Source organism: Chionomys nivalis, chromosome 9 (genome assembly GCF_950005125.1).
Source record: "Chionomys nivalis chromosome 9, mChiNiv1.1, whole genome shotgun sequence".
In the NCBI taxonomy this organism is placed as follows: domain Eukaryota; kingdom Metazoa; phylum Chordata; class Mammalia; order Rodentia; family Cricetidae; genus Chionomys; species Chionomys nivalis.
This window is the reverse complement of record NC_080094.1, coordinates 45,826,983-45,854,936: the sequence shown is the minus strand read 5'-3', so window position 1 is coordinate 45,854,936 and position 27,954 is coordinate 45,826,983. Positions and strand designations below refer to the sequence as shown.

The window sequence follows — 27,954 nt, the reverse complement described above, 5'->3', positions numbered from 1 at the left end:
TATGTCTCAGATTCCGCCCAAAAGCCGTGCTAAGTTACCACAGTACTGGTCAACACAGGCTGATTTGGAGAATATGCCTCAGCTTTTATAATGCGTCTTGAACCAGGGCCACCAATGCTGGGAGGTTCCTCGTGCTTGTTTTTCGTAATCCCAGCTCATCGCAGTCTTTGTCTGAGGCTTCTTGAAGTCGGTGTTGTAGTAGTGTTCTCTTCCACTGTGTGCAGAAGGCAGCCACCTCCAGCTCCTCTGGATCTGAGGAAGGCCATCTCAAGCCCTGCAGGAGTGGAAGGATAGTCAAGCTCAATACTGGGGACCCTGGTGGAGCTTGCTCTTGTGGGGTTCCTTCTAGAGTCACAGCTCTCATTATACAGCGTCAAGAATCATGTGTGAGGGGGGCAAGAGACCACCCACCCTGGAAGGAGATGAAAAGTAGAGCAAAGGGCTTTAGATTTATCCCAGTGAAATAAATGTTCTGAGATCACCGCCAGCTCTCTTACATCCCCTCTCAGCAGTTAAGAACACTGGCTGCTCTTCCTGAGCACCCGGGTCTTATTCCCAGCACCCATATGATAGCTCACAACCACCTTTAACTCCTCTTCCAAGGGACCCAGTGTTCTCTTCTGGCTTCCTCAGGCACCAAGCACACATGTGTACACAGACATAGATGCAGGCCAGAATACCCACACATATTAAAATATCTTTTTCCCTCCCCATCCAAATTTTTCCTCTGCTTGTGTCTTGCACACAAGGAACTGAAATAGGAAACTGGATATGATTTAGTCTGCATTACAGACGATCCCTGACTTACGATTACTGATTTACAGCTTTGAAATATGATTATGTCTTAAGCTATTACTATTAGGGCTTGGAGACCAGGCTCAGCAGTTAAGGGCACTGGCTGGTCTTCTAGAAGACCTGGGTTTGATTCCCAGCAGCCACATGCTGGCTCACAGTCATCTGTAGCTCCAGTTCCAGGAGGATCTGACACCCCTGCCCCCGAAACCGCCTCTGAGGGCACTGCATACATATGATACTCAGACATACATGCAGGCAAAACATTTATATACATGAAACAAAAACTAAGTACTTTTTAAGAATTAGGTTAAACTATTAATGTGTCTTCTATGTTTTTGTTAGCTTTTTTTCCTCTTATTTTCCCTTTCTGAGACAAGGTTTCATCACTATGAATCCCAGTCTAGCCTCCAACTTCCAATCTTCTTACCTCGGCCTTCTGACTGCTGGGATTACAGGTGTGAGTCACCATGTCTGGCCTGAAATGCATTTATAATTTAACCATATTTTCAATTTGTGGTGGGTTCATAGGGGCATAACTCTATCAGGAGTCAAGAGGCCTCCATACAGTTGAGGTGTTTCATCCCTTCAGAGGAGGTAGGATTTAAAGTTCAGGTCTGAAGGAGAAGCGACCAGGCTGGGAAGAAGTGATAAGGGCAGAGGTAGGCCTCACACAGAGGCCCTATGCAATTTATTTACTTAATCTATTTTTGATTTGGGTTTTGTTTTGCTTTGAGAAGGGGGTCTCATGTTGCCCAGGCTGACCTCCAGTTTGCTGTGTACCTAAAGATAACTTTGAGCTTCAGATCCTCCTGCATCCACCTCCAGTGTCCTACATCACACCGGGGGAGGTGCCCTCTTAGGCATGTCAATAGTGTCCATCTAAAGCTGTTACTTAAGATGCGGGAAGCCAGGAAAGTATTGCTTTCCCCGCAATGAGATAGTCAGTCACTACACAAAACTGTGCTTTCTTGAATCTATTTGAGAACTGAGTTTGAAGTTCTCCAGGCTTAGGTGTATTGAAAAACAGACATCTCTGAGGAGAGATTGGAATAGGACTGGTTTGCACAAGACTCAGCCTATGGGGAGACAGGGCAGCCATGTAACTGAATGTAAGTCTTGGGGGAAAGTTTTTTTTTTTTTTTTGATTTTTCGAGACAGGGTTTCTCCGTAGCTTTTGGTTCCTGTCCTGGAACTAGCTCTTGTAAACCAGGCTGGCCTCGAACTCACAGAGATCCGCCTGCCTGGTATTAAATGCGTGCGCCACCACCGCCCGGCTTGGGGGAACGTTTTAAGGGCTATGAATGCAGCTCAGTAGTAGAGCATCTGCCTAGTCTCTTCAGGGCACTGACTTTAACCTCCAGAACTGAAAAATAAAATGAACAAATTGCTAATGTCCAAATTGGATTAGTGTGAGTATAGTGCCCATTGACAAGAAAGGTCCATGTATCCTCAGAGTTTTCTGTCTAAGACCTCACCTGATGCTCCCGAGAAAGGCTCGGGTTGGGCTAGGGGACTAAGAACCCCTCTCTGAGATGCAGGCTTTGGGGAAGGGAGCAACTCCTGTCACATAGGCGTGAACCACTGTTGCTATGTCCTTTTTTTTGAATGCAAGTCTTTGACTATTAAGGAAAGGACAGTAAACCAAACACAAGGGAAGCCTGAAACCCTCAGTGATTGCAACAATAAAACCCAAATCAGGTCAGTGTCTGGTGCCTGGAGGACATGAATATATATGTAGATTTTATTTAGCGTTTACAAATCTACATGAAATGTCAAGTTTCCAATGGAAAGTTATGAGACATGCAAACGAAACACTCCCCATTCATTGTCAAGAAACAACAAAAAGCAAATCCCCTAAATCAGCTAGAATCAGCTCTGAGCCTGTTATCAGAGAAGAAAGTAAATATCCCTGCAATTAATATCTTCACAACTTTAATTGAAATGTGAGCAAAAATGCACAGGTAAATAATAAATCCTACAAAAGAAAAAAAAATGAGATCTAGGCGTGATAGTAAACACTGACAACCTCAGCACTCAGGAGGCTGAGGTAAAAAGACCCTGAGTTAAAGGTGAGGCTGAGCTACACACTGGGTTTGAAGCCAGCACGGGCTATCCATGCTCTTATCTCAAAAACAAAAACTTCATTCGACTAACTAACCAAACAAAGAGAAACCTGAAACAGAAGGAAACATAGCAAAGGTGTGCAGAACGCTATGGTAGGCTCATCTGCAGGCTGAGCATGGCTAAAGAAGGGTTGAAATTAAGGCCAGGCTAACAGAAAACATGCAAATAAACCGACAGGAAGTGAGGTCACTGGTTTCGAAGGAACAGCGTGGAATAGCTAAGAGAAGGCGTCCTGGTGACTGGGGGCATTTGCTAGGTCCCTGTGGCACTCACCCGAAGACAGGCAGCTTCTGCAGCCCTCACAGCCTTGGAGACTGCCTGGAGGAGTCTCTGTGCGTTGTCTAGAAGGAGCTCTTCAGAGGATTTGCTTCTTGCCAGGGAGGCCTTTACGCTGGGGGCGTTGGGAAAGAAAGAAGTCTTTAACCCAGGTTAGGAGGCAATTGCCGATAAATACCATGTAGAAAGTTGAGCCACTTTGGTGGGAATAGTCAGGGGAAGGATGTGTGTGTGTGTGTGTATGTGTGTGTGTTGTGCGTGTGTGTATGTGTGTGTGCGTGTGTGTGTGTATATACGCACGACAGAGAGCAATGTAAAATGTTTTCCTCAATTGTCGTCCCTCCCCTCCATTTTTGTTGTTGTTGAGACAGCGTCTCTGTCTGAGCCTGGAGCTAACAGGTTTGGCTATAGCAGCAAACCCTGAAGACACCCCCCCCTTCACCTCCTCAGTCCTGGGGTTAGACCTACACACCACCACACCCAGTTTTTAGATGGGAATCAAACTCAAGTCCTCCTCAAGCAGGTGTTGTCTCCATAGTCCTGGGGAAGACCACTCTAAGAGCTTAATTTAGCATTTTTAAGTGAAAATTTTGCTTTAATGCCAAGAAAATGTGAGTCATATAGCATCTAGAATGACAAAGAAGAGTGTGTCATTCATGGAAATGACTGAGTAGAGGCAAAGGAACAGACGCCAGCTGTGATCAAAACATGAAAGAGAATAAACCCTGCACAGAGCTGTATGCAGGCTGATGTTGGAGGAACTGCCTCTTTTAGGGCTCACCAGATCCCAGAAAGAGCAAATGACTTACCTGCAAACACAGCTTCCAAATCCAAAATAATCAGTCCTACACATGCTTAGCCTGCTCATTTGGCCTTGCACATTCCTTCCCACGAGAACCCAGTGAATGCTTTGCCTGTTTCCCCCTAGCGCTTCCTGCCGGTTGACACAGGGAAGTGTTTGTTTGTTTGTTTTAGATTTATTTATTATGTATACAGCGTTCTGTCTGCATATATGCCTGCAGGCCAGAAGAGGGCACCAAATCTCATTACAGATGGCTGTGAGCCACCATGTGGTTGCTGGGAATTGAACTTAGGACCTCTGGAAGAGCAGTTCATGCTCTTAACCTCTGAGCCATCTCTCCAGCCCCCAGGGAAGTTTTTTTTTGTTTCATTCTCCCTGCTTGGCACCATGCACCTTGTGTCTATGGGGTGGTCTCATTTTGATGATAAAACAGATTTGTTTGTGGTGGTCATTTTTATATTTATGTCTTATGTAGAAAACATATTGGCAGCTAATCTTGAGTGCCATGTAGATGACAAAGGAGAAAGATGCCAGCCAGCCCCTGAGGAAGCAAGACGTGTAGAAAATGAGGTACTGCCATAGCCACGTGGTAATACAGAAAATGGGTTGATTTAAGATGTAAGAGCTAGCTAGAAATACAACTGAGCCAACAGCCAAACAGTAATGTAATTAATATAGTTTCCATGTGATTATTCGGGTCTGGGCGGCTGGAAAACAAGATGATGATGTATCTGAAATGGTATTTCCTGGAGAGCAGTTGCCAAGTTTTATTATTGGTTTTTAAAGATTTATTTTCGTATGTGTGCTACTGATGTACGGTCAGGAGTCAGTGACAGGCATCCATCTGAGAACTATGTTGTTGGGTGATTTCCTCTTGGTGTGACTATCACAGGGTGTACTTCCACAAACTAAGAGGGCTGTGCTGTTATCACGTGATTAACCTATGGAACCAGCATCACATATGCAGTCTTCTGCTGTCCAAAATGTCACTGTGCACCGTGTTTTAAAAGGTAGTCGGCTTTTTCATTAAATATGATTAACATAAAAACAGGGCTAATTGTCAAAATTTACATGTGGTTACAAAGAAAAGGTGTCAGTCACTTGTGTCAAAGGCTAACCACCCCTGAAGTGTTGTGAGCTCAGAGATGCCATAGAGTAAGGGCCTGTGTTCTGTATGGGGAAGGGACCAGTGTAAACTCTAGGATGGTAAGTCATTAAACATACAAATAATTCATCCTCCATCCCCACTGGACCTCACAATACTTAGCCATTCTCTCTCAAGCTGCTTCCTACCTGGAGATGATGCTGAGCTGGCTGCTCATGGTTTGAATCTGCTCCACCATACACAGAAGCTCGCCGGAGCATCTCTGATCTATGCAGTTCTTAGCAATGATGTGAATGAGTCTGGCGATGTTTCTTCCGGAAGCTGAGATTTTTCTGGCTGAGGCAATGAGCTGATCTTTGGTCTATATCAGAGAAGGAAGTGTGAGAGGTAGGCAAACACTGCCTTCATAGGTTTCTCCCGAGACATCAGGGACAAATTACAACGCCTGCCCTCAGCTTTCTTAGCTCAACTACTTCTTCCCCTGGAAATGAGTGTGTTTGAGCCTCACCATTTCCTGAGTCAACTCTAAGGGCTTTCTCTTGGGTTAGAAAGAACCTGACTGAATGAGGAACAATCTTCTTCCTGTGTGGGGGCAGCAGAAGACCAGGACCCAGACTCCTAGGCTCACATATCCCAGGCTGACCTCGAACTCCTGATACAGCTGACAATGGCTTTGGACTTCTGACTTGAGAGTGCTGGAATAACCAGCACGTACCACTGCGCTTGGCTTATGTGGTGCTTGGGATTAAATCATGGCCTTGTGCATGCTAGGTAAGTGTTCTACCAAATGAGCTCTACCAAATAACCCCAGCCCTAATTAGATATTTTCTGTCTTATTTTTGTTTCACTCAAGAGCACAAATACTTCAGTTATTTAAAAAAAATGGTATTATGATCAGGATGTGAGATTGGGGAACTCAGGTGAATTCTGCATAGTCAGTTCCTACCAGAAGCAAACCCCACTCTTAAAATGGCCCTTGGATTGTACATCTCTCCAGAAACACAAGGGATGCAGGACTTGCAAGTTCCTAGGTTCTTAGCCACACATCCCTGCAGACACCTGCGTCCTATTTAAATCAGAACACCAGATTTGGAAACACATCCTGGAAAGCCACACCTGTTTTGGTGGCCCTGGGGGGTCTCTGGTTTAGCCAGAGTTGACTGGCTGGGAGGAGGGACCCAACAATGGAAGATCTGAGTCTTGGTGTAATGGAGGCTCTGGGTTTGTTCCTGTAGTAATATAGCCAGGGGGTGTCCTTCCCTTTTCTCCTGAACCCTCTGTCCTGCCCCAGGATAGGAAAGTCAGGTCCCTGGAGCCATCTGTACCTGGTAGGCCCATGCTGGAAGCTTTTTAACCGCCATTTTATGTCTTCCTTTTGGTCTATGCACAAAGTAAGCACATTTCTTTTTTTTTTCTTATTTGTTTATTTTCCCATTATGGCATGTTGATAGCAAACATTGCCTCAGTTTAATCAAGAAGAGGGTTACAGAGAGTGGGAATAGGCTCACGGTGGAAGTCAGCCTCTAGAAGCTAGTGGAAAAAGGCCCTTCCCCTCCAGGGATGCCAGCCATAATGGGATAGCATTCAAGGGAACTCAGTCCTCTCTGTCATCCGAGGGGGAGACAGTGTTCCAGAGGTCAGCTTTAAAAGATGTGAATAACAGGCTCCTGAAGTGGCTCTGGGGAAAGGGCACTTGCTGCAAACGCTTTGTGCGCTGAGCTTGAAACTCACAAAAACAGAAGGCATTGATGCCACAAAGTTGTCCTCTGACCTCCATAGGCATGCCTTGGCACGTCTGCCCCTCCCTGGGTCATGCACACATAGGGGAATAATGACACTTAAAAGTAAAATTTAACCCGGGCAGTGGTGGCGTACATCTTTAATCCCAGAACTCAGGAGGCAGAGGCAGGTGGATCTCTGTGAGTTCAAGGCCAGCCTGGTCTACAGAGTGAGTTCCAGGACAGGCTCCAAAACTACAGAGAAACCTTGTCTAGAAAAACCAAAAAGAGAGAAAAAAAGTAAAATTTAGAAGGCATAAATGACATTCTTGACTTGTTCTGGGGAATGAATGGCTCCTTGATTTTTACTAATTTTACTGCATTGAAGATTTGGCAAAATTATCTTCCCTGATATAATTGATAAAAACCATAGTAGTCAAGCCAGAAAGAGGAGGGGAGGAGAGAAGTGAGGTGAATTTTACAGAGATGGGGTACTGACTGGATCTTCAGTGTGACCCTTCCTTCCAGCCCTGTCTAGGAATGCCAAGACACCACTTCCCACGTGGCGCCCAATCACCCACCACCATGACCTGCTGAAGATCAAGTACCAGGACTCGCCCTCTCTTCCTCAAGCTCTGAGCCATCAGGAGCACCTCCTTGGCCATCTCGTGTGTGATCTGGGTGATTCTGTTCTCGCTGTCTGCACCGCCATTCTCTTCAACAGTCTGGTCCATCTGAGCAGGAGGCGGAGAGGGGCTGCCACGCTGGTGCTGAAAGAAGATGTTCAGAGGGTTAGAACAACACAGTTCCTGGCATTCGGGCCTCTGAACTGCAGTGAGGATGCGTGTGTGTGTGTGTGTGTGTGTGTGTGTGTCCATACACATGTGGAGGCCAGTGTTACTCAAGAGATGTCTTCGTTGTTTTTTGAGACAGACTCTGCCATTGGACTGGACCAGAGATTTGCCCACTTCTGCCATTCCCCCAACCCCCGTGCTGGGATTACAAGTGTGTAACACATCAGTGTACCTAAGTTTTTAACCTGGGAATAGAGTTTAAGTCCTCCCACATGCTTGTTCAGTGTCTTAGCTAGAGTTTCTATTGCTGTGAAGAGACACCATGACCACGGCAACTCTTATAAAGGAAAACGTTTAACTAGGTGGTGGCTTACAGTTTCAGGGGTTCAGTCAGTCCTTTGTCATCATGGTTGGGAGCACGGTGGCTGGGAATATCACAGTACGCTGGCAGGCATGGTGCTGGAGAGGAAGCTGAGATTTCTACATCTTGTGCAAGCAACAGGATGTGGTCTGAGATACTGGGCGTGGCTTGAGCATGTATGAGACCTCAAAGCCTGCCTCCATAGTGACACACTCCCACCAAGGCCACACCTACTTCAACAAAGCCACACCTCCTGATAGTGCCACACCCTCTGGGGGCCATTTTCTTTCAGACCACCACAAGCGGTAAGTGCTATATCAACTGAGCCCTTTCCTTCAATTGCTTTTTAAATCATTTTAAAGAAGGCACCAGGGAATCAGGCGGATTTCCTGAGTCCTCAAAGCCCTGGGCAATCTTCCAAAGGTACTGTAGGGAAGCAGCAAGGAGAGACATGATGATCCCCTGTGAGTCTGTACTCCGTTTCCCTGGAGTTTGCAGAGACTGAAACATGGCATCCTTGAATCTCAACTTAGGCGGCATAGTGTATTTCTTTCCTGTGAGTGTTCAGGCTTACGAGGGAGAAGAAAGAACATGTAGCCTCCTGAAGAGAACTTAGGGTTAGGCTGCTGACAGCCCAGGAAGAAATGAATTAGTCTTTCTCAGCCTTGGCCAGGGAAGCTGCTCTCTGCAGTTACCAGCACAGACTCATTAGCTCGGCAGCGTGCTGAGAATTAGTGACAGATGAGTGTTCAGCCCTAAAGGAGACATCTGAATTGACACCCCACTGAGGCCTAGGAACACTGAGGAAGAGCAGAATATAAGAACTGGAGGATGGGGAGCTATCAAGGCTGTCTTCTGGACACATCACGGCCACTGCGCTCATGGAGCCACCACAGCTATGATTACCTGTACAAAATCAAGCCAACACGAACAATTAGCATTTCAGCAGGCAGCACTGATGGGATTCAGTTTTGTGTGTTTGTTTGGTTACAGTTTTGGTTTTTCATTGCTTGTTTTTTTTTTTTTAATCTATTTAATATACACTGGTGTTTTGCCTGTTTCTATATTCTGTATGACGGTGTCAGAGCTCCTGGAACTGGAGTTACAGACTGTTGTGAGCTGCCACGTGGGTGCTGGGAATTGAACCCAGGTTCTCTGGAAGAGCAGCCAGTGTCTTAACCACTGACCCATCTCTCCAGTCCCTGGTTTTTGTTTTTGTTTTGTTAGGAGAAGAGGCTAGAGAGATGGCTCAGCAGTTAAGAACATTGGCTATTCTTCCAGGGGACCCAGGTTCAAATCCTAGCACACATTTGGTAGTTCAGAACCATCTGTAATTTCAGTTCCAGGGAATCTGATGCCCTTTCTGGGCCTAGGTCATCGCATGCGTGTGATACACAGAAATACTGAACAAAACCCTCATACACATAAATAAAAATAGGGATCCGGACATAGTGGTGTACACCTTTAATCCCAGCACCGGGGAGCCAAGACAGGTAGCAGGACTACACAGTGAGACCATAGGCCTGAGACAACTCCAGAAGGGGGTGGGAAGGAGCCTAAGTGGGAATAGGAGAGGGGAATCAAGTGGGAGGTGATGGTTGGGGATGGAGATGGGGAAGACACATTGTTCACATGTGTAAGCCTGTCAAAGAATAAATAAAAGATGTTCATCTTCTAAAAAGGAGATTCAGGAATCCTTGGATGTTTCAACTTGAACCCATCCTATTCCAAAGGTCTTCACAGTGAATATTTTTTTTTTCTTAAAAACTTGATTTGGCTTCCTCCTAAGGAAACAGCAGCCCTGGCCTCTGAAAGGTCAGCGGACCTGACTTATTTAGATGTAGATTTTCTATCAGATCTTTAGTGGCACCTTTCCTGTGTTCTTTCTGACCCCAGAATCAAGACAAAGTGTCCTACACTGGAAGTGACCCCAGTAACAAAGCATTGAAGATATCCTTGGCTGTCTCTTCTCCTAAGATAGGTTCCAAACTCCAGAACTCTGAGCCAATTCAGTTTCTTTTCTTTACAAGTCACCTCCTCTGCGGTGCTCTGTAGTGGCCCTGTGGAGTGGGCTAGGACCCTCAGCTAGCGAGTACTAATAAATCGCATGTCTTTGCTGGGGTTTCTGTATGACTTTTTCAATATAAAGCATCCTTCTGAAAATGAATGATGTCATCTGCTTCAGCAATGGCCCGACTTTAGATCAGGATGTCCCTATGTGCTGGGAGTGGAGGGCAGAGGCCTTTTCTAGAGAGGCTCACCGGTCAGCCTGCTGGGAGCTGGGAAGGCAGGAGTAGCTGAAAAGAAGTAAGTGATGAAGAACTCACTGACCAGGAATTCAGCGCAGCGACTGAAGACCACACTGAGAATGGACGTGGCGGTCTGGAGCTAAAAGTGGGTGTGGCAGGGTGAATGAGCATGCCCCCATACGCTTATGTGTTTGATATTTGGTCCCAGTTAGTGGGACTTTTGAGGAAGGGTGAGGAGGTGTGGCCGTCTTGGAGGAGGCATATCACGAGGTGTGTCCCTTTTGCGGTTTCAATAGCCTCCCACCATTCCCAGGGTGCTCTCTGCCTCCTACTTGCGGATCAAGATATGAGCTCTCCAAGCCTCCTGCCACCATATCTTCAGTTCACTGTCATGGACCTTAAGCCTCTGAAACCGTTACATCAATTAAACACTTGCTTTTTCAAGCTGACTTGATCATGATGTTTTATCACAGCAATAGTGTAGTAGGGAGCAGCCGGCTGCATTCCTGCCCAGCTCCCGTACGCCTAGCTTTATACCCGAAATAATTACACGAAAACTGTATTCTTTTAAACACTGCCTGGCCCATTAGTTTCAGTCTCTTATTGGCTAACTCTCACATCTTGCATAACCCATTTCTAATAATCTGTGTAGCACCACGAGGTGGTGGCTTAACCTGCGTCTGTCTCAGAGAAGAGAGTCATGGCGACTGCCCCACTCTTTCTTCCTCCCAGCATTCTGTTCTGTTTACTCCGCCTACCTAATTTTCTGTCCTATCAAAGGCCAAGGCGGTTTCTTTATTAACCAATGAAAGTAACACATAGATGACCCTCCTCCATCACAATAGAAACCTGAACTAATATGTAAGGAAGCTTGGGAAAGGGCCTTTTTAACACCTACCAGAGACTTTCAGCATCCAAATCTAGATAGGACTCCAAACTTTTCAACGTGGGCCGAGGATTGTGTGATAGAGACTCCAGACCCAGAGACTGAAAGTTGGCTGCCCAGCGTCTCCCTGCCCTGCCGCCCTGCCATGCAGCTATCGGTGACACTTCTGATGCATTGACAGAAACTGGAGGCAAGTTGGTGAGTGGGTGGTGTCAGTAGTGTGTGCTGATGGCTACAGAGAGCCAGGGAAGGGGAGAGAAGACTGAAGGCTATTTGGATTTATAAGACTGAGAGATGAGCAGGCGAGCATAGAGCTTAGGGAAATGGTGTCCGTTATTCTCCCTGTTGGGCCACGGAGTCCCCTTGTGTGGAAGTGACATTTTGATGAGAAAAAGAGTATGGTGTGGCATGGTTTCTCTTGGGCAAAGCCCTATGGAGTTTTGGGAGATTCTGCTTAGCCATCCATAAGGTCACAGTAGGGATAGATGGAGCAACTTCTCTATCAAATCCTGGATTGTCAGAACACGGTTTAAGAACGGAGTCATGCAATGGGATTCTGAGTGCTTGTGAGAGAACGCCAAGAAAACAAGAGTCTTGTGACCTCAGCTTCCTCAAAACCACAGAGTTGTTTTGGGAATGTGCTTCGTGCTCCTCCCGGGTGTAGCAGACAGGAGTGAGTTTACTGTAGATTATCCATGACAATTGCCTATTGCTGTTTATCTGCTTCTGTGGAAAAAATAGGTGGTGCCACATGGGGCTTGTCCTTGTGATTATGTACAGCCCAAACTCATGAGAACTTTCCTCATGTGACCTTTCTTTTTTTTTTTTTTTTTTTTGGTTTTTCGAGTCAGGGTTTCTCTGTGGCTTTGGAGCCTGTCCTGGAACTAGCTCTGTAGACCAGGCTGGTCTCGAACTCATGTGACCTTTCTTAACTCTCAGAGTATAAACTGCCCGAGGCTCTGAATAAGGCTGGCTACGGCAGGAGACTCGAGTCCGCCTCATTTTTAGGCTCTCCTCTCCCAGGTCCCACCTCTAGAGCGGTAAACACTGGATGAAGTGTATTTGCATAGAAACTACTAGAGTCCTGCTAAGCTCTACTATTGACTACTGACTCTGGTTATGGTCAGTAGAAATACAATCTTTAAGATCCTTAATGCGTAAGTGTCCTGTCTTGCCCTAGAAAGAAGCAGATATGTAGGGGAGGCATTCGACAGACCTAGTATCTTTCTAATAAACCCCTTTACCCCCACTACAATTATTCTAATTGTGTTCCTGTCACTTTGGAGCGGGGAGGCGACATCTGTACAGGTCAAAGTGGATGAAGCAGCCTGAGTACTGGCAGCCATAGGAAAGTCTGTTAAAGTAACAAGGAAAAACTCCAAAAGGCTGATGGAAAGGCACTCATCCTAGGACATAGACTAGATGCTAAGGGAAGGGAAATATTTTTACAGGGACTCATTCAGCAGCCGTCTAGAGGACTAGAATGCTGGCGTCTAAATGGTGCTGAGACTTCTCTCTGATTTTGGTAAGGACATGGCAGAGGTAGCTTCGGGCTAGGGTAGCTGAACCCCAAGCCTAGGCTTTTAGAGGCTGCTCATGCCTGCCCTGTATGAATTATACATGTGGTGTGGGCATTGAGTTTCTGGAACATGTGAGGGTCTTTGGTTACTAGAAAACAGGTCCAGGTGTAGGTAGATGAAAGATGCCAAGTAGCCTACCATGCTCACGTCTGCTGTGGTGGTTCCCGTGGTGGCTAGCTCATCAGCACAGGTCCCCATTGAGATTCCTGTGATGCCTTTGGAAACAGCATCCTGAAACTCCACACTGCCCCCTGCAGAGGTTTCTACTACACATTCTTTACACTGCAGCTGGAGCTGGACGAGAACCTCTTCTGGGGCATTTACTGGCTCTTCCCCGGGTTTCAGGCATTGGACTAGGAGTCTCCAGGCCTCAGTGGGACCACGTTCCAAGGCCTGAAGCTGAGTCACTGCATGGTGGACCTTGGCTGCCCATTCCCACCTAAGCCAATCCAGCATATGCAATCCCTGCTCCTCCGGGTGCTCTTGGAGCTCAGCGACCCTCTCTGCCACCTCCTTAGTGAGCATGAGAATGTTCTCTAGAGACACAAGAAGGTCTTCCTGGAAGGGTCCACACTCTTCACTTCCTGCTATGATTCCCTGCACAGCTTGGATAATAGACAGCATCCTTGTCTGGGAGCTCTTGCCAACAGCATCTTGGAACATATGCTCATAGACAGCGTTGATGCTGCTCAGATGGTTGGTCAGGGCCTTGACTCGAAGGCTGAGTTCCAAGCAGAGGAGCTCAAAGCGTGTGGAGAGGCTGGAACATGGCTTGGGGGAGGAGACCAAGACGTGTGCCACCTCCAGCAAGGCATCTGTGAGTACATGAACTTCTCGACACAGGAAGGAGACCTCATCCTTTACCTGTTCATCACTACACAGAAGACGAGACAGCTCAGCAGCCTCTTGTAACCTTTGGGAAACATGCGCTGCCTGCTCTAACCCTTCCTGCAACCCTTGCTGGCTCTTCACCGCTTGCTGCAGGGGCAGTAGGAACAGTCCCTGTCTCCTGCTGAGCCTCCCCAGACACTGCATCAGGTCCTGCACAGCCACTGCCCATAGAAGACACTCATCGTCAATGTCCTTGTCCCTCACCTTGGGGGCTTGGCGACCATCAGAGGACAGAACTTGGTCCAATAGCTGTTTAGCATGGACCTCTGTTTTTTCCAATCTACCTTGCAGCTCTAAAATCATTTCCGGGTGCTCCATTGGGCCAGGGCTCTTCTCGTCCAAATTCACAGGACCACTTTTGGCTGCTACTTGAACCATTGAGGCCAAATTCTGCTGAAGTTCCACAAACACTTCCATGCTCCCTGGTAATTCAGTGGTTGGGCTACGGCAAAAGAGTTGTTGACACAGGGGGTACCAGTCACCAGCCCTGGCTACCAAAGCCTGCTTGGGTTCCTTGGTTCTCCCAGATTGCTGAAAAGCCACTTCCAGAAGTCTGTCACTTCTAGTGTTTGTGCTATGGACTTCCTCCCCGGCTAGGTCAGTAATCGAAGGCACCACTGTTGAGAATTTGTATAGTCTTGACATCCTCTCTGGTCCCAGGGGTTCTTCCCCAGCCTGGATTTCTGGGGCTATATTCACAGTAGACTCTGGCATGTTGGTGCGTGGTGAGGTCACTACCCGGTGCTCCTGGCTCTTCACAGCAGTGATGACTTTGCTGACAGCAAGGAATGGAGATCCCCACCCCTGTTTGCAGGTGTCGGGGACCATTGCGTAGGAAAGTTGTTCTATTGGTAGGAAAGGGGTGTTCGTGTCATTTCTCCCTAACCCAGGCACCTGCTGGTGTTTCAGCGCGGGAACTGTAGGATGCTGGCGGCTGGGGAGAGTCAAATAAGGCCATCCCTTGGCAAGGTCAAACCTTTGGACTTGGAATCGAAGCGGGCTGAGGATGTCTGGGTGGTTGGTCCCATCCAGCCCCTCGTGGACTTGCTGAGCTGAATAGATGAGGTGTTTTGCCATGGTTAAAAAGGTCCCTGTGTCCTGGGCGCTGTCCCCACCTGTGCTGCCTTCAGTGGCTGCAGCCAGCATCAAGGAAGACTCCGCCAGCTGCTGAACCACGACTCTCATCCCGTTTCGGAAAATGGGATCTGGGTCTTGACCCACGTACCTGTTCATCACCTGCACTATGTGTGTGGCTCTTCCGCGTAAGAACGCCACAGGTCTGGAAAATTCTCTGGGGGCTCCGCTCCTCAGAGCCCTCGTGTACAAATCCAAATGTTTAGCCATTTCCTGGATAGACAAACTCAGGAATTCAGGAATATCGAGAACGACATCAAAGCATGCCAAGAGGTGTTCCGATTCCCTGGCCCAGGCCTCAAGCAGAGCCTGTAGGGTGTCAGGGCTCCAGTCCAGGCCTTGCGTTTGGGGACTTTGTGAAAACAGTTCCATTGCTTTGACCACAAGCCCCCAAAGATCTGCCACGGCAGCCTCCATGTCCCTGCCAGTTTGCTGTTGGGGGCAGCAGACCCAAACCAAGTGTGCCACTCGGATCATTTGCTTGGCTTGGTTGTAAAAAGCATCAAGGAGAAGTCGGAAAGTCTCTGCCAAAGCTTCGCTATTGCACTGGAACCTGATGGTGGAAGTCGCCAAGGAGGCCTGGACTAGCCTCTCTAGAGGACTTTGGGTATCTGTGAACGTGTCCAGAATCTGGTGCAGTAATCCAGCGCGGACTCTCCGAAAGAGCTCATCAGTCGCGACCCGCACAGCTTCGCATTCTGTCCCTGGGCTGATCTGGGGAGGCCCATGCAGGCCAGGGCGGAGCTGTAGCAGCTGGCGGCAATGGGACACTAGGTGCATCCTTTCCCTTGGCGTGGAGCAGGCGGCTAGGTGCAGGCAGTGCCACACCACGGCGACCATTGGCGCATCCAGCAGCTCACCACGCAGGTGGCTCGGCCCGGGCTCCTCCAGGACCTGTCGCAGCTTCTGCAGATGACGCGCCAGTGCGCCATTCTGAGAGCGCGCACCAGGCCCTGCAATGCCGGGCTGCAGGACAGCCAGGAGCTCCCTGAGGCTCTGCCTGGTCAGGGCAAAGATGCGGCGCCGTGAAGCCACCAGCTGCGGCTCGCGCGGGTGCCGGAGGTGGCCGCGGGCACCTGCAAGCAGCGCTGGGATGCAGCACCCTAGCCGGTGGCGAACTCGACCCAGGCGTTCGTCCCGGGCCCAGCGCGTGGTCAGGCCTCCCAGTCGCAGCAGCGCAGTCGCCAGGTCAGACAGCGAGACGCGCAGCGAGGTGGAGTCCTCCGCCGCCTCCAGAGCCTCCAGGCACGTCAGGCACCAACCAGCCGCTGGCACCGTCTTCCTCGCCATTGCTGCGTCTTCAAGCAGCAAGACCTGCTGGGGCGGTCACAGGAAAGAGACTTGAAGATGACTGAACATTCTTGGGGCCATGTAGCTTAAGCCTAGGAGACCTTACATTGTCACTTAACCTGAATGTAACCAAACACAGGCACCGTCTAGGTGACCGGACTGGAAAATGCGCCCTCCAGTCTTGGAGGTTTGCGTGTGTACGCATTTCTTTGTCAACCAGAGGTCTGAACTAACTGCCTTCTCTCCATATTTAGGGGATGTGGGGTTTACCCTGGACTGTTCAAAGACGTATTATTATTTAAATGAGAACGATGGACTGGAGGGCTTCCCTGAGGCAGCTTTTCTAGCGTGACTCGCCTCTCACAGACAGCTCCATCCATCCACTCCCTATCCCTGGGGCTGGTACCCAAGCCAAAAGCCTTTCTCTCTCTTTCATTCACCAGCAGCAGGTGCCCAAACCCCTCCGGTTCTGCCTCTCATCCTCCCCTAGCCCACTGCAATACCCTCCAATAAACCACACTACAGATGTTATACAATGAACAACAACAAAATATTTTGAAGATTTGTATTTGAATCAGGACCAATATCCCAATGTAAAAGTTGTAAACGGGCCGGAGAGATAGATGGGTCAACAGTTAAGTGTATGGGCTGCTCTACCAGAGGACCTAGCTTTGATTCCCAGCATCCACAAGGGGGCGCACAACTGTCTGTAATTCCAACACTAGAATTTCCTAGGCCCTCCACTGCCTGCCTCTTCCTCACTGGGTTTACAGACGTGGTGCAGCAGGTGCATAGCTACACATTCAGGCAAACACTCGCAGACATGAAATAAAAATGCATAAACTCTCCAAAGTAAATTTAAGTTGTATTTAGAAAGGACTGTGGGTCGGGATGAAAAACTGAGTGTGTTCGGAAACTGAGGGGCTCTACCAGCTCCTGTTCCAGCTTCAGTTTTAGCCCTGATTAAATCGGTAATGAACTCTGTCTAGGATCTTGGCAAGCACTTAGGCAGGCTTCAAATTAAAGGACGGCCAGGAGTTCCTGTGAGAACTGCATGGCCATGCGTACTCTCCAGCAATGACCAAGCTGCCAGCCAGCTCTGAGGGAGCCTCACCTTGGTAGTGTCCACCAGGATCTGCTGAGCTGTGGCCACTAGCTCCTCCCAGTGGCGCTGACACTCCGGCTGCACGGGGAGCTTCTGGGTTACCAGCAGGATGTTCCTCCCAGAGAGGATCAGAGACTCCGCCACTGGCTTCATTTCCTCCCTAAACCACTCATCCTCAGAGTCAGCCACCCTGAGTGGACACATTGCACTTAGAATGTTATCATGATAAGCCCAAAGAGTCCCATGGAAACAAGGATACACAGAAGGTACAGAGCGCCATTAGAGTGTACCATGAAGACTGTGCTTATGAGCCAAGACACATGTTAAGTTTAAAAAAACAAACAAAAAAACAAAAAAACAAAAAAAACCCCTCTCTTCATCTTTTCTTCAGGTGTCTTAGTTATGAATTAGAGTTGTTACCTCAATCTCAGCCTTAACAAACTTCACACAGTAAGGTTAAACAGGTTAATGACAGGCAATCTGGGTAGAGAATTCTGAGTCTCAGGCTTTTCTTCTCAACAGCCTGTATACAATTGATCCATCATCTTCTGTCCTCCAGAGTTTCAGGTAAGAAACCTGAGGCCACTCTATCCTAGCTATTAAAATAAGATAAAGCCACCAAGCTTGGCACGGTGGAGCACATCTATAACCCCAGCTATTTGGGAGGCAGAGGCAGGAGGATCACAAGCTCACAGCACCCATAGACCACATAGTGAGTTTGTGGCCAGCCTGGGCAACTTATTGGAAACTTGTTTCAAAGCTTGCAATAAAAAGGCTGGTGATCTAACTCGGTAATGCAGCATTTGCCTAGAGTGCCAGGTTCTGAGTTCAATTCCCAGTACTGGGGACACAGAACTAAAAAGAATGAAGGCTGCTGTGGCTATGCATGCCTTGGTCTTCGTGCGGACACAGGAGTCCATTTCTCTTGGAGAAATGCCTAGTAACAACAGGTATGTGTTTAACTTTTAGAGAATATTTTCTAAAGTAGTTGCAACATACTGTGTTCTAATCATCAAAGAGACAGTTCAAGTTCCCACACATTCTCATCAATACTTGAGGTCGCTCTTCATTTTAAACGTCCCAAGAGTTAGTGATCGTCAATGGTAAAACATTCCAGACTTTTCTCAAAGATCAAATGCGGCTTCCACAGAGTGCTTGGATGCAAGTTTTGACACTTTGTGTCATACACCAGTCCCTTTCCTTTGGGGATGAACCTGTCTGTAAGTTGCTATTATTCAGTTATACTATTTTGACACTTTGTGTCATACACCAGTCCCTTTCCTTTGGGGATGAACCTATCTGTAAGTTGCTATTATTCGGTTATACTATACACAGAAATACGAACACTATTTTCACTGTGCCACCAAAGTACTTAGGATTCAGAAATCAGAGCTACCAAGTGGCCACGTGAAAGGGACATTGCTTTAAAAAATGAAGCACAATGCGTGGTTTTCAGTTTAACTGACCCCGGGCAAGACAGGAGACAAGCATTTCACAATAGAAAAACAACAATTTTGCCAGGTGGTGGTGGCACATGCCTTTGATCCCAGCACTCCAGAGGCAGAGGCAGGTGGATCTCTGGGTGTTTGCGGCCAGCCTGGTCTACAGAACAAGTTCCAGGACAGGTTCCAAAGCTACAGAGAAATGCTGTCTCAAGGGGAGAAAAAAATCAATCAATCAATTAATTAATTATTACAATAAAAAGAAGTGTATCTCTAATTGCTGCGTGGGCTTATGGTAAAGACTAAACCACCACTGAGAAATGTGAGCAAGACCATTGATATTCAATGCAACGTGTTGACAAGAGTAAAAGGTGTATGTTTTACACCAGGCTTCCATTTTTTTGGCTTTCTTCCTTTAGGCTTTGCGGTGGTTTGAATGAGATTGATTTGCCGTAGGTTCATATATTGAAATGCTCAGTCACCATGGCATGGTAAAGATTAAGCAGTGTGGCCATCTTGGAGTAGGTGCGGCCTTGTTGGAGAAAGTGTCACCGGGAGTGGGCTTTGAAGTTTCTAAAGCCCATGCCAGGCTGAATGTGTTTTCTCTTTCTCTGCCAGCTGCCTGAGGATCAGGATGCAAAACTCTCCGCTGCTTCTCCAGTACCATGCTCCCTGTGTGCTGCCGTGCTCCCTGTGTGCTTCCGTGCTCCCTGTGTGTGTGCTGCTGTGCTCCCTGTGTGCTGCCATGCTCCCTGTGTGCTGCCGTGCTCCCTGTGTGCTGCCATGCTCCCTGTGTGTGTGCCTCCGTGCTCCCTGTGTGCTGCCATGCTCCCTGTGTGCTGTCGTGCTCCCTGTGTGCTGCCGTGCTCCCTGTGTGTGCCTCCGTGCTCCCTGTGTGCTGCCATGCTCCCTGTGTGCTGCCGTGCTCCCTGTGTGCTGCCGTGCTCCCTGTGTGTGCTGCTGTGCTCCCTGTGTGCTGCCGTGCTCCCTGTGTGCTGCCGTGCTCCCTGTGTGCTGCTGTGCTCCCTGTGTGCTGCCATGCTCCCTGTGTGCTGCCGTGCTCCCTGTGTGCTGCCGTGCTCCCTGTGTGTGCTGCTGTGCTCCCTGTGTGCTGCCGTGCTCCCTGTGTGCTGCTGTGCTCCCTGTGTGTGCTGCTGTGCTCCCCGTGTGCTGCCATGCTCCCTGCCATAATAATAATGACTCTAAGTCAGGCCCCAATTAAATGTTTTCCTTTATAAGAGTTGCCTTGGTCATGGTGTCTCTTCACAACCATAGAACACTAAGACTGGCTTGTTAGTCAAAGCAACATGATGCTGTGCCTCTGCCATGACCCTTGTGTCTCCTTCCATGTGGGTCCCGGGATCGAACTCAGGTCATTGGGTGTGCTGCCTAATTTATGTCAACTGACACAAGCTGGAATCAGCTAGGAAGAGGGGACCGGAATTGTGAAAGTGCCTCCCTCAGACTGGCCTGTATGCAAGCCTGTGGGGCCTGGTCTTGATTAATAATGGTTGTGGGAGGGCACAGCTCACGGCGGGCAGTGCCACTCCTGGGAGGTGGTCCTGGCTTGTATAAGAAAGCAGGCTGAGGAAGGTATGCGGAGCAAGTACATAAGAAGCCTTCCTCCGCGGTTCCTTCCTCCGCGCTTCCTGCCTCTGCTCCTGTTTTGGCTCTCCCTGATGAACGGCTGTATCCTCAAGACAAATAAACCCCCTCCTCCCAGGTCTGCTTTAGGTCATGATGTTTTTACCACAGCAGCAGGAATCTAACGATGACGTCATGCTTAACAACAAGTGCTTCCTCCCGCTGAGCCGTCTCACCGGCCCCTATTTCCTATTGAGAAAATGGATGTTGGTGATTGTACCTGGGTGAATCAAAACCATCTCTGTTTACACTGCCTGAGCGAAAAGATTGTGTGATAGCATTATGTGTAGAGATCATAAAGGTGTAAGAAGCGTAAAATGTTTATAACAATCCAGTCGTCGAAAAGACAAATAATAGTAACAAACAATAAACCACGTCTGTATCTATAGATACATCTATAAAACAACTAATTATACATTATACAAACCAGCAATTGTCCATCTGTATGTCTGCATTTATTTTATATTGCCCATGATGTTAAACGCGAAAGGAGCTGCGATTCTGTAATTCCCATCAGTTCTGATGTACTTTCAGGCGCTGTAGACAGCCGTCAGCACGCCTCCATTGAAAAGCGGTGCCCAGTCTCTGGCTACTCTTCCCTGTCTATTAACAGAGTCCTCCAAAGAGAAGCTTGTTTGGTCCTTTCACGAGTCAAGCTTCCAGTTTTACATCTGGAAATCTGTACTTAACCCAAGATCTCAAAGATGCAGATCCCTCTGTTTCTTTATGAATCATTTATAAGATTAAGAGCTATAGTCAGACATTTGATAGATTTTGAATTGATCTTCATATACTGTTCCACATTTACCTTTGCCCACAAATAGCTAAGTGCTCTCTCGTGTCCTTTGAACTGGTGTGCACACCTATATGTGTGCTTCTGAATCTGTTTTTTTGTTTTTGTTTTGTTTTTGTGGTTTAATTTTTCGAGACAGAGTTTATCTGCATAATAGAGCCCTGAGCCCTGGCTGTCCAAGAACTCACTTTATAGATCAGGCTGACCTTGACCTCACAGATATTTACCTGCGGGGGCCTCTGCCTCCCAAGTGCTGGGATTAAATGCGTGCACCACCACCGCCAGGCTTGAATAAAAATGTTTTAAGGCATTATTTCATGAATTAAAGTTAAAAGCACAGTAAAATATCTGCTAAAATAGCTAAATTAGAAATTGTGATTATTAGCCGGACAATGATGGCACAGACCTTTAATTCCCTACAGAGCGAACTACAGAGCAAGTTCCAGGACAGCCAGGGCCGCACAGAAAAACCCTGTCTCGAAAAACAAACAAAAAGTTCTGACTATTTCAGGGACTGAGGAATGTGTGTGAGAACTGGGTTTGTATACTGCTGTACACAATGTGACATATGCTGGCAACCTCTTTCAAAAAATACTATTTAATTAATTCTTTGACAACTTCATACATGCCTCTGATGTGTTTGGGTCATATTCACCATACTCCTCCCAGATTCACCCCAACTACACCCTTGGCAACGTCTTAAACAGTGAAACATGTAAGAAGCTACCAGGACGCATGTGAAATTGTGTGCTATCCAACCTCAGAGTACTGTTCACACAGACCCAGGATGAGTGGGTCTTATCAGTCTAGACTGCTTTATGCCCTTGCACCTGCACCAACACGCGTGTGTCCGTACATGTATACCATGTGTTTGGATAGGAACACCAACACAGGTTTTAAAAACCTCTTAAATGAACTTAAGCTAGTGTGTAAGGTGACGGACTTCATCAAGGCCCCCCACGTTGACGTCATGACCTCATCCCTCTCTCACCACCCTTCATGGTGCTCCTCTCTCTTCCCTGCTCCTCTGCCCTCCACACGCTCCTCCATTCTGTTTTCATGTCACATGTATTCCACTGCCTTCTTTCTTCTCCTCCTCCCCCTCATGATTCCCTTTCTAGTACCACAACTTACAGGCATGCGTACACATGCCCACACACGAGCACACGTGCACGTGTACACACACACACAAACATACACAATTTTAGATCTAAGTGAAGAAAACATGGTGTTTATCTTTCTGAGTTTGTCATTTCTTTTCACATGATGATTGCTAGTACCTTCCATTGTCATGAAAATGTCACAATTTCTTTATAGACGAATAAAATGTAATTTTATTGTCTACTTGTATCATATTTTCTTGTGTATATATATGTATATGTATCATATTTTCTTCATTTGTTATTATATATAATAAGTCTTTAAATAATATGTAAATTATACGTGTGTATGTGTGTATTTATGTGTAAGTGGGTGCAGGTTCCTATGAAAGACTAAGGTATTGGATTCACTGGAACTAGAGTTAAGGGTGATTGTGACATGGGTGCTGGAAAACAAACTCAGTTCTCGGCAAGAGCAGAACTCCCTCTTAACTGCTGAGTCATCTCTCCAGCCCTAACAGAGAAGGAGTTTTAAAAAACTTAAAGTGGAGTGATGGGGAGGGAAAAGTTAGAGAGAGAAGGAAAGCATCTGGGGTAAGTATATACTCGAATCCTCTGAGTGGCTCTCTCTAGGCTGCAGGTTTTTGGGCAGTATTATTTTCTTTCTTTTTTTCATTCGTATTTCCTAAACGCTCATCATAAGATATGTTTCTAAGCAAGAGGAAACATATCCTGCGCCGGTCTCTTCTCACTGGCACATGCTGGCTGACGGACAGCAGCTGACGAGGCAGGTCCTGGCCCCCTGAGAGCCTGCCCAGCAAAGGAAGGCAGGAACTTGCCAGCCTGATGACACTTAGTGGGGTGTGCTGCTGGCCTCCATTTGGCCTTCTCTGAGAACTGCTCAGGGATGGTGGAGCCAAACTCAAGTCCAAATGTTTATTATTACAGTTCTGCTAGGATAAAGAGGGCTGGACCGTTTCCCACGGTCATGAACACTGATGATAATTGTCTGTATAAATAATTTATCTTGCCAGGAACAGACAATGGAGCAAAGGCATTTATCCTGCAGTGAACACAAACAATATTTAGCCTCTCTCAAAACTGACTGTACTTTTTGTGATTAAAAAATGCGTTGTCAGAAATTCAAAATCTATAAAGAAGTATTAAGTTGGTATAAAATTACTCTGTTACTAAATTCCTACATAATTTATTTTATGTATGTATATGAATGTTATTACAAGGGTTCTGAGACCTGAACTTAGGTTCAGGATTGAGCAGCAAGCACTCTTAAGTGCTCCGCCATCTCTCCAGCTCCTGTACATAATTTATAACAAATATTTTGCATTATTTCTCACTGTACTTTTCCTTTTTACCTTCCTAGAGTCACATGATCTTTAGGCCTTGCCCCAACTCCGTAGCAGTGAGGGCTAATCTTGGTCACAGCTTTGCACACCTGGAAAGAGGGACCTGGGCTGAAGAATTGCCTTCATCAGATTGGTCTGGAGACAGGCCTATGGGGACATTTTCTTTATTGATAATTGACACGGTTGGGCCCAGCCTACTGTGGGCGGTGTCACTCATGGGCAGGTGGGCCTAGGCTAGTCCGGAAATGTAGCTGAGCAGCCAAAGGAGCAGCCCAACAAGCAGTGTCTGCGGCTTTTTCTGTAGTTCCTGCCTCCCAGTTCCTTCCTGAGGTTCTCCCTCGATGACGATGTTAAGCCAAGTGGGCCCTTCCTCCTCCAAGATGCTGTTGGCCAGAGCAACAGAGAAGCAAACTAAAACAATCTATATCCATTCTTATACTAATTTATTTTCCACACGTCTTCTTTCAGAAAGCATTTATTTTATTTTATTTTATTTTTTGAAGCAGGGTCTCATGTAGCTCAGTCTGGATTCAAACTGACTATGTAGCTGTGGTGGTTTGAATAAGAATGACCCCCCCACACACACACCGGCTGGAGAGATGGGTCAGCTGTTAAGAGCACTGCCTGCCCTTCTAAAGGTCCTGAGTTCAATTCCCACCAACCACATGGTGGCTCACAACCATCTGTAAAGAAATCTGGTGCCCTCTTCTGGCCTGCAGGCACGCATGCAGACAGAATACTGTATACACAATAATGGCCCCCACAATCTCATGCATTTGAAAGCTCTGTCACTAGAGAGCAGTACTATTTGAAAGGCTTGGAAGAATTAGGAGTTAATGGGCTTGTTTCAAAGAACCCATTCCAAGCCCAGGCTCCCTCTCCAATTGGATCAGGATGCAAAACTCTCAGCTGCTTCTCCATGTCTGCCTGCATGCTGCTAGCAGTACTCCCTGTCATGATGATAACGGACGAACCTCTGAAACTGTAAGAGTGCCCACAATTAAATGATTTCTGTTATGAGAGTTATCTTGGTTATGGATTGTGGGAGCCATTATGGAGCTAGCATGAAACCTGGCACCAGGGAAATTCCCAGGAATCCACAAGGATGACCCCAGCTAAGACCCCATGCAATAGTGGAGAAGGTATCTAATACTGGCCTTGCCCTGTAATCAGATTGATGACTACCTTAACTGTCATCACAGAAACTTCATCCAGCAACTGATGGAAGCAGATGCAGAGATCCACAGCTAAGCAGTGGCCCGAGCTTCCCAAGACCAGTTGAAGAGAGGGAGGAGCAATAATATGAGCAAAGGGGTTAAGACCATGATGGGAACACCCACAGAAACAGCTGACCTGAGCTAGTGGGATCTCACTGACTCTGGACTGACAGTGGGGGAACCTGCTAGGACCAAACTATGCCCTATGAATGTGGGTACCAGTTGTGTGGCTTGGGCAGTCTGTGGGGCCCCTGGTAGTGGGACCAGGATTTATCCTTAGTGCTTGAACTGGCATTTTGGATTCCATTCTTGCTGTGGGACAATGATCTTGTGCCCTGTAAAGATTTGTCATTGTATTGCTTTAATAAAACACTGATTGCCAGTAGCCAGGCAAGAAGTATAGGCGGGGCAATGAGAACAGGAGAATTCTGGGAAGAAGAAAGTCTCAGTCTGCAGTCATGACCCAGAAGCAGAGGAAGTAAGCCGGGAATGCCTCTCTGATAAAAGGTACCAAGCCACGTGGCTGACATAGACAAGAATTATGGGTTAATGTAGGATGTAAGAGTTATAAGAAGCCTGAGCTACTAGGCCAACCAGTTTATGATTAATGTAGACCTCTGTGTGTTTCTTTGGGACTGAATGGCTGCAGGACCCGGCAGGACAGAAACTTCTGTCAACACATTCTGTTTGGAGGGATACCTTACTCAGCCTACATATAGGGGGTAGGGCCTTGGTCCTGCCTTAAAGTTATGTGTCAGAGTTTGTTGACTTCTCATGGGAGGACTTACCCCTTCTGAGTAGTGGATGGGGTGGGGTTCAGGGAAAGTGAGGGGAGCCAGAGGAAGGGAGGGAGTGGAAACTGGGATTAGTATGTAAAATGAGAAAAGGTAATTTAAAAAAATTAATTAAGAAAAGGACTATCTTGGTCATGGTATCTCTTCACAGTTATAGAATAGTGACTAAGACAGTAGCCAAGGAAAACTTTAAATTTCTGGCCCTCCACATTCTACCCCCTGAGTTCTGGAATTATAGATGCATGCCACCACATCCAGCTTAAGCAGTGCTGGGGATGAAACCCAGAGCTTCTTGTCTGCTAGGTACTGAGCTACATCCACCAGTCCCCAAAGCGTTGAAGACTATAACCGGGTTCTATTTATATGCTCCATCATCTGCCAGGCCGTCAGGGTAAGGGGCTTAAGTTCCTTGGAGATATTACCTGCTGGCAGCATACACAAATGCCTCACTTGCATTGGCCAGTTCCTCTGCCACCTTCTGCAAGGAGGCAAGTGCTTCTCTCTGTACCTCTTTCCTCTCCACTGAAATGAGCAGCTGACAAAGCCGGACAGCCATGGGTGTGATGATCTGCTCCATGGCCCTGTTATGTATCCTGGGCCCAAAGTCATCCCAGAGGAAAGAGTCCATCTTCCTAAGTCTGTGAACAGAAATGAGGACGCCATTAGCTCATGCTTGTTGACATGGAAGTATTTCTCTTTATTCAGTGCTCTCTCTCTCTCTCTCTCTCTCTCTCTCACACACACACACACACACACACACACACATATATAGGGAAAAATTTATAAAATAGTAAAGGGATATTTAGGATTTACACTAAAGCCCTTACACATGCACAATAGGTTGTGATCTAGCAGAAACATATGGAGGGGGTGGGGACACATAAGTCAAATCCTGAAGAAGACAACAGAGTGAAAAGTAGACTCACAAACCACAAACCACAAAACAGAAATGGTTAAGAAATAGTTAATGGCAATCCAGTGCTGGGATTTTATTTATTATTTGAATTGGAAAGAGATGTGTTACATTTGTTTATGCTGCATTTGTGAGTGATGTAAAGACATGTTACATTCATTTATGCTGCATTGGTTTAATTATGAAAAGATGTGCTGCATTTGTCTCACCTTGTCTGCCTAAAGCAGCTGAACAAAACAGTCAGTACCTAGGCGGAGAGGTATAGGCAGGAATGGAGGGCAGACAGAGTAAATAGGAGGAGAAATTTAGCCTAAGAAATATGAGAGAAGGAGAGAGGAGAGAACAAGGGAAATGCCTGGGATCAGTCAGGCATCCCTGCCCTCCTGCAGACAGAGTAGGACATAAAGAAAGAAAGGTAAAAAGTCCTGAGGCAAACACAGATTAAGAGAACCAGGTTAAAATAAGAGCTAAGATACGGCTGAGCATTCATAACTAATAGTAAAATCTTCATGTCATGATTTGGGAGCTGGCTGGTGGTCCAAAAGAAAAAAGCTTGCTACAGGGATTCTATAACTTGTTCAATCTTATTCTCTCATTCAAAATATTCCCCCAAATGAAGATTAAAAGAAGACAACTCAGGTTGCAGATGACTCTTACAGAGGGTCTAAATTCAGCTCCGAGAAACCACAGCAAGCAGCTCACAATCACTTATAACTCTAGATCAAGGGGATCTGACACACTCTTCTCCTAGCAATAGGCACATACTTATGTGCGTACACATGTGTGCACAAGTGGACATGTACACACAAGCACACACACAGATAAAAAAAATTTAAAAGAATCTCAGGATAATATATAAGTGAAGAAAACAAAAGAATGTTGCTATGGTGGTTTGAATGACACCCACAGGTTCATGTGTTTGAAGGCTTGGTGAAGCTGTTTGGGAAGAATTACAAGGTGTGGCCTTGTTGGAGGAGGTGTGTCATTGGGGGTGGGTGGGCTTTGAGATTTAAGAAGCTCGTGCCATTCCCAGACAGCCGTCTCTTTCTGCCTCCTCCTGGTAGATAAGGCCACAAGCTTCAACAGCCCCTCCTGTGCACATTCACCTCCTCCCACCTCTGATCTACTATTTTGGAGGGTGGCTATTAAGAAACCCATATCAGGGTCTGGAGAGATACTGCGATGGTTAAGAGCACTGACTGCTCTTCCTGAGGACCAGGGTTTGGTTCCCAGCACACACATGGAGCCTCACACCTGGTCATGATCCATGTTCTGGCCTCTGTGTGTGCTGCATGAATGTGGTACATAGACATACATGCAGGCCAAACACCAGTACTGGTAAAATCAAATAACGATGAAAAGAAACCTATGTCAACCAGTTTGTACTGGAAAAGACAGAGAGTCTGGAGAGATGGATCTGTTGAAGGTGTTGCCATGCAGCTGTGGGTTCACGAGGTCCGTGAAATGAAGACTCAGAGACACTGGAGAATCAATTTAGCCTTCGGTGGCCACAGGGGTCCCGGCCTTCATGGACCGAAGCACTTTCCCTTCCCCCAGGGCATTTTTATTTTTTCCTG

At 47.0% G+C, this 27,954-nt stretch overlaps 1 protein-coding gene across 1 annotated transcript; it reads right to left on the bottom strand.

Annotated features, from left to right (window-relative positions):
* Positions 1 to 85: 85 nt before the first annotated feature.
* Positions 86 to 26,092, bottom strand: LOC130882037 (uncharacterized). Its single transcript, XM_057781918.1, has 7 exons — positions 25,887 to 26,092; positions 17,120 to 17,300; positions 12,829 to 16,029; positions 7,429 to 7,590; positions 5,291 to 5,463; positions 3,193 to 3,310; positions 86 to 274 (listed from the first exon to the last, which is right to left on the bottom strand). Exons 1-7 carry the CDS (start codon positions 26,090 to 26,092, stop codon positions 86 to 88), a joined length of 4,230 nt encoding a protein of 1,409 aa, XP_057637901.1.
* Positions 26,093 to 27,954: the final 1,862 nt, after the last annotated feature.